At 41.2% G+C, this 19,115-nt stretch overlaps 1 protein-coding gene across 6 annotated transcripts in view; it reads right to left on the bottom strand.

Moving 5' to 3' along the window:
* The window catches only part of LOC139664509 (protein kinase C beta type), a 92,519-nt gene that overhangs the window by 44,099 nt on the left and 29,305 nt on the right, over positions 1-19,115 (bottom strand). For all 6 annotated transcript variants that reach the window (XM_071543357.1, XM_071543361.1, XM_071543356.1 and 3 more), the window contains exons 3-5: positions 16,339-16,421; positions 4,257-4,368; positions 2,191-2,319 (exon numbers count right to left, since the gene is read on the bottom strand). In XM_071543357.1, the coding sequence (XP_071399458.1) occupies positions 2,191-2,319; positions 4,257-4,368; positions 16,339-16,421 (324 nt within the window). The remainder of the gene's footprint in view (positions 1-2,190; positions 2,320-4,256; positions 4,369-16,338; positions 16,422-19,115) is intronic.

Consider the following 19,115-nt stretch of genomic DNA (forward strand, 5'->3'; position numbering starts at 1 on the left):
ATCTTGCTCAGAATATGTGACCATGTTCGTCTCTCACTGGCCAAGATTTAGCTGCAAAAGTGAAAGAGGGAGGTTGGGCTAAACTTCTACATGAAATCAAGAATAGGAAAAGGGAAGGAAAAAGTTCCGTTTTTCTAGAAAAGTCAATCTAAGAGCAGCTGCAGAGAATAGGATGACTTACTCTTTTTTTTTTTAACATTCATTTATCCAGTGAAACCTGACTTTTTCAGCAATGCTCTGCTTCACATTCATACAGTTACACAAATTCACAAAATCAAAATCTAGCCCAAAGCACCCAAGGATAACTGGCCAAACATAAACAAAGTGACGTCACATCAATACATTTCCACCGCTGCTACAATGGAGTTTGACAGCAGAAAATGTCTAAAAAAAAAATCTAAAACAAGGTAAACGTCAGGTTTTGGTGTCAGTCCCTCAGAATCAAAGAGCGAGGGCTTCTTTCTACACTCATTTTGCACCAAGAGACGTTCAACAATCATACAGGGAGAAATCCATTGCAGAAGAGGAGAGAGACCAATTTCTCCACTGACAGCAGCCTCAATAGACCAGAATGCAATGCAGCCACAAGACAGGTTGCGTTTTGAATAAGTGGGCTGTCCGACTGCAAAAACTCTCGCTCTCTTGCTCTTACTATGCTGTCACTATCACTGTCTCCATTTACATGCAAAACCCACAGCAGAATGATCACACTTTCAAGCTATTTATATGCCTATACGCCCACCTGTGACTGAAAGTAACAAGTTCATGCCTGTGCTTTGGGGGTTGTGAAAAGTCATTCTTGGAAGTGTAGGAAATCACTAACTGAAATAGTAGACAAGACAGGTTGACTAAGCACTGAGTATCACAAATAGATGATATCTAACGGTGTAAGACTGTCTAAGGGTGGAATTTCCCTTTAAGTGCCTTGCTCATAGGTAGCTTGACAGCAGCAGACTTTCCCCACTCAGATGTTCCCAGCTGGTCTCGGGGATTTTAACCGGTGACTTTACAGTCACAAGAAAGAAAATAAAGAAAATTGCCCAGCGGTAATGAATAATCCCAGTGATGCTCTGTTTGGTGCTGTAGTGGCAAGAAGACTAATGGCTGTCTGTGACCCTTGAATGATGCTTTTTCTCAGTCATTACCCCAGCAGCAAAATAAAAGTGACTCAATGTGTGAATGGGTGTGACACATTGTATAAATGCATCTGACTCAGCTCATTCAATAGCAGAAAACTAGTCAGAGTTGGGTAAAAAGAAAAAAATTGACCATGATTTGAACTGCTAAGGTCAGATGGTTGAGCAACTTCAAAACATGATATTACATACATACCATTATGTCCCAACCACTTTCTATCTGAGTGCTATTCCACAACACAGTATCATCACATTAGGGGTCTGGAACAATGAGCACTGTGCCTTAATGACAGGCAGTGATGAGAATTTACGCATTTACACTATTTGCAATTTTCCTCCAGCAATCCTCCCTAGCCTTGGCAGTAGCAACACTGTTACTTTTCGCTGTTTTTATATTGCTCATGTTTATTCATTACAGTTTGTTCTTAAGAGAAGGACACAAATGTTATCCACTGTTTTTATTGTTTGATTATTTTATTTTCTATCATTTTTATTGCTTCCTTTAATATTGTAATTGTGTGCTTATATGATATTTCCTTTTCCCTGCTGATTCATATTCCACCGCTGCAATGACCTAATTTCCCCATGGTGATCAATGGTTTCATCCTATCTCATATTAAATACGCTGCTCTGTATCTGTCCATGTTGCATGTGATTGGCTATTTTTTTACAAACCCGCCTCTTTCATGTGAACGTTTTAATGCAAATATTTATGGGTGGCACGTGTTTTACAACCTAATCCAATATCAGGATATTTACTCCGTCAACACTTGAATCAGCCTGACAATTTGCTACTCAGCCTTTAACACAGTAGGCCTACATACAAATGCAGCCTCTATGAAGTGTATTGTGTCAATTTAATTCTAGTTTGTAATCACAGTGGACTTTCAGTCTTGACACCTATATTTTAATCTGATCAGTGCTGTTGGATCCTGCACCTCTGTAGTTCGACCAGTAGAGGGAGACAGATGACTGCAGTCTACCAAGTCTTTGTAGCTGCTGGTATTTAGTTTGAGAGGGTGTGTGTGTGTGTGTGTGTGTGTAGTCTACTCACTGGTAACGGTGAGTACATTGGTCTTGACCTCAGCGGTGATCTGGATGCGACCTCTCCTCTCAGTGTGGTCTGTCCCGCACAGGCTGGGCACGTTGGCCACACAGCGCTTATGGATGTTCATCATACAGTCTGGAACACACACACGCACACACGTTTGTAATTCTGTGTTTAAGAGTACATTTTGTGGACTTAGATTCATTGTCTGCATGAATGTGTGTGCCAGTAAAGCTGTTACAATATATTCTGATATATTCTAATACCGACATTAAAATATATGCCAATGCCAATATTAGCATATATGCTGAATCTGATATAAAATGTCAACACCAATGTAATGATATGTGTCAATACCGATTTAAGAATATGTGTCAATGCTACTATGGGGATAAGTGTCAATACTGATGTAAGGACATGTGTTAATACTGTTATAAGAGCATGTGTCATAAATGATATACGGATACAGTATGTGTTAATAGTGATGTAAGGACGTGCCAATACGTAATAAAAATATCTGTCAATACTGTTACGAGTATATGTGTCAATACTGAATAATAATAAATAATAAGAACATGTGTCAATACAGTTCTAAGGCTATGTATCAATACTGATATAAGGATATGTATCAATACTGATATAAGGATATGTATCAATACTGATATAAGGATAGATGTCAATACTGATATAAGTATGTGTGTCAATACTGTTATAAGGATAGATGTCAATACTGTTATAAGGATAGATGTCAATACTGATATAAGTAAGTATATGTGTCAAAACGGATAAAATTTGTGTCAATACTGATATAAGCATGAGTCAATGCTGACAACAAAATATGTGTCATTACTGTTATAAGGATGTGTATCAATACTGTTAAAATGATATATGTCAATACTGATATAAGGATAAGTGCCAATACCGATATAAGGATATTTATCAACACTGCTATAAGGATGTGTATCAATACTGATATAAGGTTATGTATCAACACTGATATAAGGATGTGTATCAATACTGATATAAGGATATTTATCAACACTGCTATAAGGATGTGTATCAATACTGATATAAGGATATTTATCAACACTGATATAAGAATGTGTATCAATACTGATAAAAGGATATGGATCAATACTGATATAAGGATGTGTATCAATATTGATAAAAGGATATGGATCAGTACTGATATAAGGATGTGTATCAATACTGATAAAAGCATATGGATCAATACTGATATAAGGATGTGTATCAATACTGATAAAAGCATATGGATCAATACTGATATAAGGATGTGTATCAATACTGATATAAGGATATTTATCAACACTGCTATAAGGATGTGTATCAATACTGATATAAGGATATTTATCAACACTGATATAAAAATATTTATCAACAATGATATAAGGATGTGTATCAATACTGATAAAAGGATATGGATCAATACTGATATAAGGATGTGTATCAATATTGATAAAAGGATATGGATCAATACTGATATAAGGATGTGTATCAATACTGATAAAAGCATATGGATCAATACTGATATAAGGATGTGTATCAATACTGATATAAGGATATGGATCAACACTGATATAAGGATGTGTATCAATACTGATAAAAGGATATGGATCAACACTGATATAAGGATGTATATCAATACTGATATAAGGATATGGATCAATACTGATATAAGGATGTGTATCAATATTGATATAAGGATATGGATCAACACTGATATAAGGATGTGTATCAATATTGATATAAGGATATGGATCAACATTGATATAAGGATGTGTATCAATACTGATATAAGGGCGATAGCCAGGCCTAGAGGTTAGAATGACTGCTTTGTAATGGGGTCACAGGTTTGATCCCTGCAATAGCTTCTTCTACTGTTGAACTGTACCTGAGCAAAAGTCCTGCCTCCTCACTCAGCGTAAGTCACTCTGAATAAGAGCATCAGCTAAAGGTCTACAATGTAAAAATGTATACCTGTAAATACACAATACAGTATATAGTGGATGTGTGTGTGTGTGTGTGTGTGTGTGTGTGTGTGGAGTACGTACGGTCACATCTCATGCCCTGGTGTATGAGGCCGTACAGCAGAGAGCCACAGTGGTCGCAGAAGGTCGGGCTGGAGTAGGTGTGGATCTTAAACTTATGCTTCGCCCTCGGGTCCTGGAGAGGGGGAGAGAGGGAGAGAGAGAGAGAGAGAGAGAGTCAGAGTCATGTCATATCAATAAAGCTCACTGAATTGAATTGAACAAAAAGATAAAGAAAGGAAGAAAGTGGGATGTCTCATTACAAAGAAAGAATGTGTCTCATTACAGAGCGTTCAATCAATATGTTGAAAAAGGCATTGTTAGAGTGCAAGTAGCTCTATAGTGAAGCAGTTGATGAGATTTTGATCAGAATCAATTGGTATGATGGGAAATGATGGGAAAATAGGGTCCAGGGTTTAAAATGGCAGGAGTTATCCTTTAATGGTGGGTACAGTATAACATGCACATGGTAAAGATGGGGAAGAGTTTATATTGTGCAGGGGATATGCTGAACCAAACATACCAAAGTCAGTTATTATTCTGTCAGTAATCATTTTTTCAGCCATTTGGTTCGTATGTGCAAAAATATAATAAATACAATCTTGATTGACAGGAAAGATAGGAGGGAGAGAGAGAGACTGAGAGAGAGGATGACAAGAATCACACCACATGGTACTGTATGAGACAAGTCTGGGGTCAGTCTACGTTAAATGGAGAATGAATTAATCTGCTGTTTACAAGTGCACAGCAGTTTCCCTCCCTCTCTCCCTCCATTTGATTCTCCTTCGCTTCTCTCTTTCACCACCGCACATGCAGACACTCTTTATCTTTATCGCTCTCTCTAATTTCCACTCATTTCCCTCTCTCTGCGTGCACCTCTTGTGTTTGGACAATCTAGCATTCATAATTCAGCCCCGGGCCTTAATTAGTGTGTGTGCACGGTGTGTGTGTGTCTGTGTGTGTGTGTGTGTGTGTGTATACGTACGCGCATTGCAACGTGGCTGATCAGATATGCTTCATCAGAATTACGATGCTGACAACTCACAAAGAGCGCAAAGGCAGCCACCTACACGGCCTGTGTGTGTGTGTGTGTGTGTGTGTGTGTGTGTGTGTGTGTGCGAGAGAGAAAAAGAGAGCTCTGTGTGGAGCCAGCCTTCCATGAAGTTTATTAAAACCCCATTGAAATAAAACAACAAAGCAGACAGGTAGGCAAGAGTTCACAGGAATCTACTTACACTACCAAAACACACACACACACTTAACACACACACAAGCATGGCAGCAGGGTCGACTAGTGTTTAGAGAGACTGTCCAATAAGTGCAATGTCACAGGTTCAGTCCCCATCAGCAGCTATGTGTTCCGCTGGAGAGTCCTTGAACAAAATGAATATTTGGAATATTTATAACATTGACGATAATTATGTGCTTTCAGCTGAAAATGGGAAACTCAGGTGCCATTTCCTCTTTCACACACGACCGTAACTAAGGCGTAACTAGGGCAGAAACACGGTGTATTTATGTCGATTGTGTGTGTGTGTGTGTGTGTGTGTGAGTGAGTGACACCTGCACCCACACGGCTCAGCGGGCATACACACCTGCATCTCAGCGCTGTGGGTGTCGCCACTTCCAGCGGTTCACACACGGACGCACACACAAACACACACACACACACACACGCACACACACCGCTAGCCTAAGCATGTAACTGATGGTCAATGGCCACAGAGAGGCTGTGCTTTGTGCTTTGCATTCAGCCTCACCCTCAAACCACAAGGCCCCCGCCACACACACACACACACACACACACACACACACACACACACACCACACACACACACACCCCACCCACCACAAAACCAACAGTAGGTACATCAACATAGGAGTTGAAGTACATCACGCAGTATCAACCATATTATGTCTTTCGTGTGTGTGTGTGTGTGTGTGTGTGTGTGTGTGTGTGTGTGTGTGTGTGTGTCTGACGTCCCTTTTCCCTTCATGAGCTGATGGCTACTTCCACACCTGTCCTGGAAAATAATGTTTAATTTAGGCTGCCACTGCCTGAATTATATCCAGCCTCCCCAAGGTGTCTTCAGACGCGGGCGTGCGCGTGTGTGTGTGTGTGTGTGTGTGTGTGTGTGTGTGTGTGTGTGCGCTTATCAGTACTGAAGTCTGTATGATTGCGCCTGTGATTGCATGTGCGTAGGTGTGTGGGTTTCTGTGTGTTAACGCTGGCTTTTGTGCGCGCACGTCTGTGTGTGTGTGTGTGTGTGTGTTTCTCTCAAGGACAAGACCACCTCCTGCTTGTTTTTTTTTTTTGTTCCTCTGAAAAACAAGGGAACATTGTGCCGCTGAAGCCGAGGCGAGGAACAACAGCAGACAGCCAAGGGAAGCGACACGAGGGGCGACGGAGGAGGGTGCCAGCGTCTTTATTAGCACTAAAACGATTAAATACATCCGCCTTGATAAGTCGAAAGATGCGATCGGGAACAAAAACGCAGGCGAAATGGCAGGAAAACGGTTATTATGTATTTTAGGGACAGAGAGCTGACAATCATTTTCCTCCTCTTTGTTAAATCAAGCGGTCTGCTGTTGATGGATAATCAGTAGAAAGACAGATTGCAGATTCAGGATTAAAAAAAAGTCAGTCCAAAAAAATGGGAGTGATGACAGTACAATACCTATCAGTCAATCAATCAATCTATCAATCAATCAATCAAATCTATCATATGATTGTAATGACTGAGTATCCACCATTTCCACCACTGCTATTTTCACAGCAAAAAGATATGTAGCACTAACGTTTACATTCATGGATTTCTATATGACAACACTTTTATCACAATAGCCAAATGTGGGATTTAGCATGAATGAATGTCTGACCAGTCAACCCAAAACTTGAATGAGCATAACTGCAAAAACTATATACGGGAAGCACAGCATCATTCTTGGTTATATTCTCAAAACCCGTAGAGAGACAGATCCTGTAGAAGATCTAGCATAAAAGCATAAAATCAATAGTCAAAGATGCGCTTTTAAAGTTTTTCATCCTATCACAAAATAACTTTAAGATATGATTTTGCTCACAGAACTGCATGACTGTCAGATACGATATGAACTGTTATTTCAGAGGGCCCCTTCTGGCATTTTGGTCTTTTTTGGGGGGCAATCTTCAGTTTTTTTTTTACAATATTGGTGGTTGTTTTTGTTGATGCAGTGGTTTGTGTGTTGTTGTATTTGCTTCTACTGCTGCAGGCTGCGTACTCGGTAGTTTTCAGAGTTTTCATTTTTCTCACCCAGAACGCACCAGAAAGAAGATTCCCCCTGTCACAGGCTTATGAATCACCTACGGTGGGCCACGGAGGGGGGCCGGCATTCAAACGGGAATATTGGACAACTCAACAAAAAAAAAATCCCAACAGGGTGACATCTACTCCAACTGTTGCCCTCTAACTTTGTATTTCATGGGCATTTTATAAAGTTTCAAGGGCATTTTTGCCCTCAGACCTTTTTAATTTCTGACCCTGGTTGATAGTAGTGGACATCACATAGGAGAGTAAGAGCCATTGTTAAAGTCTTATACATTTTTCAGTACACTGACCGCTGGCAAATGACATAATAGTAGGGATGGGACGATATATCAAAATTCAATATATCGCGATACAAAAATGTGACAATACATATCGTGATATTAGCTCCATTTTATTCTGCTGTAGAATCACATATGAGACGCTTGACCATCACAATTTCACAAGCTCTCCATCCAAATGATATTATTGTCACTTTGTAATGACATTTTTAAATTGTTGTTTACATTCTAACAAGCCAATGCCATCGCTAGAAAGATTTGTGGCTCAGAAATAAACAGAATTCTGCACAGTCAGGCTTTTACAGAACTTTTATTTATTACATTGTATCGTAGTTATATTGAATCATGAATCGCATCTCGCGTATCGAATCATATAGTGAGATAAGCACATCATCCCATCCCTACATAATAGTGAAATGAAACAAGCCATTCATTTTGCTGGGGAGCCTAAGCAACCTCCTGAAGAAGCAGTGATTAAAACAGTAGGAGACAGACACCATATGTATCGCTCAATGAGCAGAGCATGGTACTACGATGCCCACTGGGACCACACATAGGGAAAAAAAAACAAAAAACAGATGGTACTGTGTGTGGTGCTGTTGGATAAGTCTATTACATGGCATATGTTACGCTACTGCACATCTAGAGTCAAAGCCTGCTCCCCACAACAGTGCGGACCAGCCGTCCATCAGCTCTACTACACAACATTGTTTTGAGTGTTCCATTGATTCCTTGTCACTGTGCTTCCTCTCACTCTTTATTTCCCTTTGTTTTGGACTAACACTCGGCTATCCGCTGTTTTCCCTGCCTATCAACAACATCAGTCCTCGCGCACACACACACACACACACACACATCCTGTCATGTCATTCATGATGCTTTGTGACAGGCAGACAGACAGGCGGGCTCACAACAGACAGCAGAGAGGCCCGGTCTCAGAATCGCTGTCAAAAAAAATAACTATTTTGATTTTTTTTTTTTGATTGATTTTTTTTCCTGCAGTTTCACCTCCTGGAGTTAATGCTTACTGACTTTCTGACATTTTTACAGTGGCATTAGAGGCCACCAAAGCCCATTGCTAAGAAGTAAAACCTGAGTAAGCATATCGCCGTCGTCGGGTGAAAACCTTGTATCTCCAAAATGCCCGCTTTTCTTCCGACCGTGACTTTTAGAGTTTATCCAAAAAAAAATGTTTTCATAAGCCTTGGGATGGTATAATATTTTTCAACCCGTAGCAGACCGTGTAATCCTTTAATTAAAAGTGAAAACATGAAATTCCCCAAAATTGGAGTCACAAGGTTTTAACCCAACATCATGAAACGTTTGTGTCTCAAATGAGTGACTGCCAGATGCTTTTCTTGCGCTTTATGATGGCTGAAAAGAGCAAAAATTGTACTTTGTTACACTATGTGAAGGATGGCATGAGCTTGCATTGCTCAAAAGCACTTTAGCAGACAGCTATTACTAATGGAAACTCAGAGGTGAAGCTGCCTTTCCTCTTATTGTACGATGGAAAGTTCATAAAAGAGTTGCTGAAAACTTGGTGTGAGCGTAGATGGCAAAGAAGTGGCGTGAACGGGCATTTCTATTCAAATTATCACTTCAATATCTATCTGAAAAATATTTGAATCTTTCCACTCTAATTCAATAACAGACTGGACACTCCCCCTGCAGGCAAAAAAAGCATGAAGTAATGCGTAGAGGTGCGGCCGGCTGCAGTGGTTACAAAATAAAGAAAATCAAATAAACGCAAGGCCATTGTGTTTATGAAAGCAACTCAGGCTTCTAATTCTCCCACTGGGAATGTAAGTGTTTGTGTGAGAGACAGAGATAGAGAGATAGAGGAGGGGGGGGGGGGGGGGGGGGGGGGGGGGGGCTATTTATAGGATCCCTTGTTAATTGGGAAAGGTATGGCATGCATTCATTCTTGGAAAAAGAGGCCTAATGGCATTACGGGAGCAGTGAAAGATGAAAGAGAGCGATAGAGAGAGAGGCCGGGGGTGGTAATTTCATCTTCACACCATGTATCTCATTCCTCTCCTCCTTCCCTCCCCCCATATGCTAATCGCAATCTCTCCATCACTTCGTCAGCCCTCCTCCTCTCTCGAAGACGACGGTTGCGCTGCAGTGTCACTGTAGCGCTAACTTGGTCACCAACAAACAAGAGCTTTTTAATAAGAAATGGACAGAATCTGAACCGCAACATTGACCACAGCAATTCCTAAATTCAAGAATTAAAAAAAAATATATATATGTTTTTAATCAGAGTGAAAGGTGTTCAAGATGGCCTGTTGAGCAAATGCCAGGCATTAGCATTATATTATATATCTAAATGTAAACTGAAACTGGAGAGAACTGTCACTGCTGGAGACTTCCATATTATTCAAATAACAACATTGTGACTTTGCAACTGTCCCTTGTTGAAAGATAATCCATTCATTTGCTCTCCAATGTGATCGCAGAAACGATAACCACGTCACCTCTGTTCGCTCTGCCTTCCACAGACAAGGAAACATGGGAAATGAGGTTTTAACAATTTGATGTTTAGCATTTTAGAACAAGTAATAACAGGTTTCCATTACATATGTATATAAAAGTCTAGAGGATGAGCTACACATGCATTTTCTCCTCTCTAATTTTGCTGTTGACGACAATGAAAAAACTTGTCAAACTACTTCCCCTGTACTTTTATATATGGTGATGGAAGAATGGATTAAGGGTGGTTTAATTTTTGCCTCCATAACTGACACAGATATCCCACACTGCGCTCCAGAACACTGAAGCAGAAAACACCGTACACCCTGAAATCCCATTAACATGTGTGGAGAGGACCCGGGGTAACACTTCCTCGCAGGAAAGTTGAAATTAGAGCAGTGTCGACACTTACTGTTTCCTTAAGGTGAAGAATGAATCAAATATGTTGTGAAATGTTTTTGCCAGAGACAGAAAAGTTTTACATACATAGAATTTTATACTTTAAATGTTTTGACTTTCTCTCCACTTTGATAGAAAAGAGCACTTTCTTTAGATTTTAGACCAAAAAGTCCAAATAAATATATTTTGAACTAATTTTGTAGCACAAGACATTGTCAAAAAAAAGGAAGGTGATTACTTTTATGATGGATATATATTGTTTTTAACAACCAAGATCATTCAATTCAAGACTGAATCATCAATACATCATTCAATTCCATTTCAAATTCACCCAATTCCCTGTGTGGTATATTGAACACCACCAAATCAATGACTGTGTGAATGAGAACATTCATTATCAATTGTTCCATCGATATATGGATTTTGAGAAGGATTTGAGGTCAAACACTTAGGTTATGGTAATAAGGAAAATGGATTGCTCATAAAAACAGCAAAACATCAATGGTATCGACAGCAGCAGCTAGATCACAGCATCTCCAAGGCCCTTCACTGTGTGTGTGTGTGTGTGTGTGTGTGTGTATGTGTGTGTACATTGTTTATACGGGTATGCATTTTCACTGAGTGTTTGTGTGTCTCTTTGTGCGCATATACTGTATGTGTGTGTGAGCACATACATGTTTGCACTGTCACTATGTGTGTGTGTCCACATGTGTGTTCATCTCCATATCTGACTGATATGAGAGCTGATATGATTTGTTTCTACATGTGCTTTGATGTTAGAATGGTTTGAACACTGTGCATGTGTGTGTGTGTGTGTGTGTGTGTGTGTGTGTCTTGACTGGTGCCGCGTGGGTGTACTGGGGGAGGTGGAGGGAAGGAGGGAGGAGGAGGGAGGGGGAGGCGTGGCAGAGGAGGAATATCTAATCAGATTTCGGAGGTGTGCGAGTTGCCGCGGGTTACGGCGAGGCGACAGCCAATCGGAACGCGGCGTCTCCCCGGGATAACGAGGGGCGAGCCGTGACACACGGAAACGACAGAGAGAGAGAGAGAGAGAGAGAGGAGAGAGAGAGAGAGAGAGAGAGAAGAGAGAGAGAGAGAGAGAGAGAGAGAGAGAGAGAGAGAGAGAGAGGCTGAGATGGAGCGGAAGAAATTAGAGTAAGAAAGAAAAAAGGAAGACTGACAGAAAGGAGGGAGGGGAGGGAGAAACAGAAAGAAATAGAGGGGGTGGGAGAGAATCAGAGAAAGAGAAATAAAGAGAAAGAATCAAATGCAGAGACAAACAAAGACACAGACAGCAAAGGACAGAAAAATCAGCGAGAAAGGAGGGGAAACATTAAGAAAAGCAAGATTAGATGAAATCTCTTCACTGCAGAGATAATACATTCTCACATACACACCCCCCCACACACACACACACACAAATATACACCCACCACCACTTCTCACCATCTATTTTCCCATATCCATATGTATACGCCCACCTGCCAGCTCATTTCATATGCTGCGCTGCTGCATACATGTGCAACACAAGATCATTCTCCTAAAGCCTCACTCACTCTTTCTCTCCCTCTTGGTATATCTGCCTGTCTCTCTCTCTCTCATAACTACTGTACACACACACACACACACTCACACACGCAGACACACACACACACACGCCGAGTTCTATACCATTAGCGGACCGCAGGCCCGAAATGTAGGTTTCATTAAAGGGATCTCGTCCCTGGACCTCTCCCACAGGGAACCCACTCTATTAACCCAGATCTATAATTGCCTTCTTCTTTTAAACATACATAGCGGAGAGAGAGGGGGAGAGAGAGAGAGAGAGAGAGAGAGAGAGAGAGAGAGGATGGGGGGATATGCAGAAAATGAGAGTGGAGTGACTGGAGAGAGAGAGATATTATTATGCTTGTGACTGATGATATACAATAAATCTAGTCTCCTCTCAGCTTTATGTCTTCATCATCTACAGCTGTATCTACTGTATCTATCTATGTATTTCTCTCACTCTCACCTCTATACAGACGTTCGTTTGTTCCCTTGCCTGTGTTTGTGATAGATCCACAGCTTCAAGGACTCTGAGAGACACTTGGGAATAGCCGGCGCCTGAAGAATCATTTCATTCTAATGTAGATGATCCCTACTCTAGTACTGATCTGTCTTCAGCTTCAAGAAGCTTGTGAGATAAGATGATGGATTGCAAATATATGGTGGCCACATTATGAGATCACTGCCTCCTAAAAACCTGTTTGTTAGAAGACTAGGCCCTTTTTTTTTTTTTTAGCTCTGTAGAACAAAATATTGAATCATTTCTGGTAACAAAGCCTTAGCAAGCAATATTTGGAGGGCAAATAATTTCATTTTGCACTCATAAAAAGCTCATCTCTCTAAAGGAGGATATACATAATATTGAGAAAGATTTGTTTTGCAGCTTAAAAACTAGCAGAGCTGAATGGACTAGGATTTGCCATTCATTCTGGCACATCTAGAACATGTTGCATGGCCACCATGATCAGGCCCACCCACTGAAAATGTATTGTTAAAAAAAAAAAACGTTCAAGCTCAGTTCCTGAAAAGTTGATGCTCTGCAGTTGTGCATGGGTCATAAAACCAAAACAAAATGTTGTGTCAACCTGTACAACATTATGTTAAAAAACTATCCTTCACCTAGGTGGTTCCATGAGTTTCCATGACTTTCTATGACTATGTCAAAACACTTCCATGACCTAAAATATGAATCCTTCCTGGTTTGTTTATCTTATTTTTCAGCTCAGAAAATGTCTAAAGTCTGACTTGCGCTAACGTTGGGCTTGCTGTAGAGAAAAGCAACTAAAAACTGCCATCTAATGCAATGAATGTGTGAAACAATTTGTAAAATAGACTGGCATATTCCTATAACCATAACATTCCATAGTTTTATGTGACTTCGCCTGAGAATTTATCTAATTATCTAACTTTCCCTGTCTGGAATACAAATTTCCACAATATTCCAGGAATGCCATGACCAGTGGGAACCCTGGTGTTTAAAATGTCATCCTTTCTGACGACATCCTAGGTCGAGAGTCTCCTCCTCCTCCCCTCCCTCCATCATCCAGGAGTAGGCTACCTGTCTTTCTGTCTCCTATATTTAATTGTGCAGCTAGTTTGGAGCAGCGCTACCCTACATTCCCACTGCGCAGGAGCCGAGGTCGTAAGGCCATGAACTCATTAAGGAAGTGACATGGTGGGGGGCGGCGGGGCCCCGTAATTAAGAGCGGGGGCCCCCGAGGTGGAGTGGCATTTAAATAGAGGATGTGCGGAAAAGAGGAGAGGGAGACAGAGGGAGGGATGGCAGAGGGAGAGTAAGAGTATGTCAAATATAGGATGTAGAAAAGAGGAAAGAGAGGAGGAAAGGTTGTGGGAGGCAGAGGAAGAATTACACTTGAACAGACTAAGAGAAATGATGAAATGGGGGGAAGGTAGAAAGAGAGCTACAGAGAGGGAGAAAGAGGGAGAGCAGAGTTGTATTTAAATAGAGAATTGACATTAACAGGGTTTTAGAAAGCCAAATTTAAGACTTTTTAAGACCTTTTTAATGCTATCTGGAAAGATTTAAGACCACTTAAAAACCAAAATAAATAAACAAACCTGGAAAACCAGCCTATATCCGAATGAACACAGCAAATAAAAGTTCTCAAACTATAAATAGGCAATATAACAGAAAATGAATGGACATGAAGGCCAATTGTGTTCAGTAAAGCATATGATGGATATATCATATGATGGAACCAAAAAAAACCTGTTCTGTATATTGTACTACTAACCCTGTTCTGTGTTAATCTAAGAAAGGACATGCAGTGCGAAGAAACCTGTCATTGCATAGTGAAAAAAAAATAATAGGTCTTTATTTTTAAAGGCTTTTTCAAGACCCACAGATACCCTGAGAAAAGAAGATAGGAGGCAGTGAAGGACAGATAAAATAGTTTTTAAGAAAAGCTTCGGCGAGTATTTGTGGTTTCCAGCCCTGGCAAATTTTAGCCCCGGCTAAAACAGGAGCTATCAAAGAAAGCTATTTGCGGCTTTACGTGCTCTACTCAAATAGCGCTGAGAAACGGAGGACGAGGCGGGCGGGCGAACGAGACGGAGAGAAAGAAAAGAAGGGAGGCGGTGGATGAAGAAAGGCAAGAAAGACGAGGCGAAGGCAGAGGGGAGAAGGAAAGAGCAGGGAGGGGCTTGACAGTTAAAACAGTCCAAGCCACAGGTAGCGAAGCGGCCGACGCCTGGCGTTTCCTCTGGAGGCAGCCTGCTAAGTGTGTACTTGTCAGGCTGAAGGGCACTCCAGAGGAAGGCGAGGGCACGGCTCGGGGAACTTGAGGACCCTTGGGGTGTTTTAGAGGGTGAAGTTTTTGTATTCTGAGAGCGCTATTCAGAGAAAGGAGGGAACTAATTTCGGCCCCTCGGGAGGGCGGGTGAGAGGGTCGGTTTTGCATTTTAAGAGCAGAAATCAGGAGAAAGAGGGACACTGCTCTCCGCTCCTTGAGAGGGCGGATGAGATTATGCTAAAAGTATTGCTCAGAGAATTAATGGCACTCGTCTGCGCCCCTCGGGAGGGCAGACGAGAAGGTGAACATTCAAAGCGGACTATCGTAATAGAATGAAGGGCGCTACCTTTGGACCCTTGGGAGGGCAAGTGATAGGTATGAGAAGGCAATCAAAGAGGTCTAGTTAGAGAATGAAGGCTGCTGCTTTAGGGCACTTGGGAGGGCGAATGAGAGGGGAGAAGGGTGCATTCAAAGAGTGCTAGTCAGAGAAAGAGGAATGCTGCTTTGGGACCCTTGGGAGGGCAGATAACAGGGAGAAGGGAACATTCAAAGATGACCAGTCAGAGAAGGAATGGTGCTACTTCAGAACCCTGGAGAGGGCAAATGAGAGGAACAAAGGTGCATTGTAAGGATGTGATCACACCTATAGTTTGTTTGCTTTGGTCTGAACCATAGTGGAGAAGTTTACTTTGTTGCATTTTTATATTTGGTTCGTTTAGATGCCCAAATACAAGCGAACAAAGGCGTCAGCAGCTTGTGATCGACATTTCAACAATCTCAAGGCTGAAAAATCCTTCTGTAACCTGTCTCCTATTCTCATCTGCATCCCCCATCGTAACTGGAGGGGATGTAACAGGTGAAATCAACGAGGGATGAAAGTTTGATGGTCAGAGTATTTCACGGAAAGAACAGGTCGTCCAAATGTTTTGTACAGGTGCCCTTCGGCAAGGCAGTGGAGCCGCTCGCTGACCAACAGTAGAAGACTCTGGTTGTACTAGGCAGCTCCAGGTGTGAATGTGTGTAGGTGTGAAAATGTGAGGCGAAGCACTGCTAAAAATGATCCTCCCTGGAAAAGAAACTTATAATATGTGTATAAATAGTGAGTTTCTTTCTGTGATGTCTATCAGAGCTGCTAATGCTATAACATTCAATTGACAGTCTGTTTTAGAGAAATCCCTACATGTGTGAGTCTAGGATGGTAAATGTGTCTAGACAGGAAAAGGAAGAGACAGCGGCGTTGAAGGGTGATGGGTGCCCATGAGCTGGAAATGGTCTGTGGTGCAATCTCTCTCTCTCTTTCTCACACACACACACACACACACTCACAGATTATTTTGGTACTCACATCTGACGCGGGCCCTTTATCAGCACCTGGACAGGAGAAAGTGACGAACTCATGGCAACGCTTGTGAACCACGAAACAACACACTGGGGAGAGAGAGAGAGAGAAAAAGAAAGATGAGATTGGGGATAAAAAGGAGAAGAGGGGGAATATGACGGTAGAACAGAACAGGGAGTGTGAGAGAGGTGAAGAAACGTGACAGTGAGAAAGTAAGAGAAGAGAGAGAGAAAAAGAATTTATCATTTGAATTACAATTGGCATGCTTAATATCAATAATACACAGGACTTTTCGCCAGACTTTGGAGGCTTGGCCTTCATTTTAAAGGATTACTACAAACTGAAAGAAAAACACACGTATTACTGTCATTACGGTAACTCAAATCAATATATTTGTGTCTGTTAGAGTGATTACTGTAATCCAATGGTTGCATTTTTATGTGTCCCCTTTGACACAAGCATAGGCTAACCATGGAAAGTCAGAAGTGTAGCAATATGAAGGATGATGCATAGTTATGTTAGTGTCTACAAGCCACCATTAGAACCACCACAGTTCAACTCAATTTTAAATTTAACAGCTCTAGACAAGCCTGCTTAGCCTATTAAAAGCTTCAGCGGTGGTGCATGTACAGTACAGTGGGAACCTATGGTTCTGTCCAACACCCACGCACTCTCATTGCCACTCCGGCGTCGTTGACTCATTGTAAGTCACTCTGGATAAGAGCACCTGCTAAATGGCTAAAATGTAATGCAGAATGTAACAGTCATGTAGCAAAATCACTCAGCATGTCTTGTATCTACATGATTTGCTATAAAATCAATTGGAAACTCTGCATTTAAAACGAACCCAAGGTGGAGGGTTTTCTACCTAGACACAGATTTGTTGAAAATTAAAGTATTCACATCAGCACACATGTCTATATTTTGGTTGCACAGGTTTGTCTTTTATGAGTAAAAAAGCATGACATGGTTCCATTTTGTGTCTGCAGTTTCCAGGCTGTTAACGGCCAATTGTGCAGCTGCATGACAAACCGAAATGTGTAAATGACTTGCAAAGCGTAACGTGGCTCCATTTTGTGTCTGCGGTTTCCAGGTTGGTAACAGGCAACAGTGCAGAAACATGTGAACGCCGCGACACACAGCGAGCCCCTCATCTCCGCCCTGATCAATGTCAGCTCCACTGACAGGCAAGAGGAACAGAGGAGGCTAAAAATAAACTCTATCACACACACACACGCCACACACACATTGTCACTGTGCCCCGGAGTCTTACTATTTACATACAGTGTGTGTGTGTGTGCGTGTGTGTGTGTGCGTGTCTGATTTTGAGACAGAGGTACTGTAAATGTGCTGCACAAAACAGGAAGATTTGGATGATACCAGTAGCCAAAACAGATGATAAATCCACTACTAAAAATAATATAGAACTTTTGAAACACCATGCTGTAGCATAAAAACCATCAACAATCAGTCATAATAAAGAGAAGGCTTATGAAGTCATGCAGAAAGCTGCCTCCATTAACGCCATTAGATGATACCAGCCCTTCCACCACAAAAGCGCTACACCCAAATGCCAGCAGAGTGATAAATGTTCGAAGACTGTCTCACTGCTGGCAGGAAAAAAACAAGCATCCAAAAAAGAGCCAGTGTTTCAAGACTTAGGAGAAGCAGCCTTATATTGAGAAAGACCACTGTGCAGTATTCTGAAATACTGCACTGTTCAAATTCAAATAAGGTTCATTATGAGTCATTCATGGGCACTGCTCAGCAAAACAGCACAATTACAAAGTTTTCATGCAACCATAGTGTCTAGTATTTCATATTGTAGAACACTGTTTAATCCTTGGGAATGGAAGTTGTATGTGCCAATGTTGAGAGAAATGTATTGAAATTTACCGTCAAATTGGAAATATGAACGTGCCAACAGACTGAAATGCTCTGTGCAGTTTAATGTGCACTTTGATTATTTTCATTTGCATGATTCAACAAAGAAATCCCAGCAATTCTGAATAATGCAGGCAGTTTGTTTGGTGCTGCATATTTAAATGTTTGTCAACATCTACATTGTCACCTAATCGCATATTCAAACCTCAAGCTTTTTGACCAATCGGTTGACCGGAATGACCTGCCATTGGTTCATACAGTGCGGCCCAAACGCCCTAGAGGTGATAACTGACTCCCATCATTTGATGCTTCCATGGTGATACTTCAGATGGCAGGTGTGAAGCTTCAGCAGCACTGGCACCTGAGTTTCTACACTGTGAACGGGATGCATCGATCAATCAGCCACCGATCACAATTGACCGATAGATGTTCTAAATAGGTCATCGCACCGTTTCAACTGCCTGATCACGCTGTAGGCCTACAGTCATTATATCTGCTCATATGCCATTTGACAGTAAATGAATAGTCTTTTTATTATTTTAATACAGAATGGGCCCATCCATTCTGTAAGTGGCCTTGCTGTTTTTAATTTCAGAATTGCTAGGAGTGCAGAAAGAGAGAGATTTAATTTCGCTACTTTCTGAACAGAGCATTTTGAGAGTGTTTGATGTTCGCTATTTACAACCATGTTATGGATTCCATAAAGTATATGATTAGAAACAGTTGTATTGGATAGAAGGCACAGCCTGTGCTGCCTCAATGAACTCTTTAGATAAATTAATTACTCATGGTTAGACAACATTGCCACGCAACCATAAGAGCAATCTGTTGAACACTGAAATTCTACTGTACATACTTGCACTTGGACCAACTATTCTATTCTATTCTAGCTTAGATTC

This window comes from Centroberyx affinis, unplaced genomic scaffold (genome assembly GCF_046629955.1).
Source record: "Centroberyx affinis isolate AG114_WGS23_722 - 3 ecotype Tasmania unplaced genomic scaffold, CSIRO-AGI_Caff_v1 ptg004300l_1, whole genome shotgun sequence".
NCBI lineage: Eukaryota > Metazoa > Chordata > Actinopteri > Beryciformes > Berycidae > Centroberyx > Centroberyx affinis.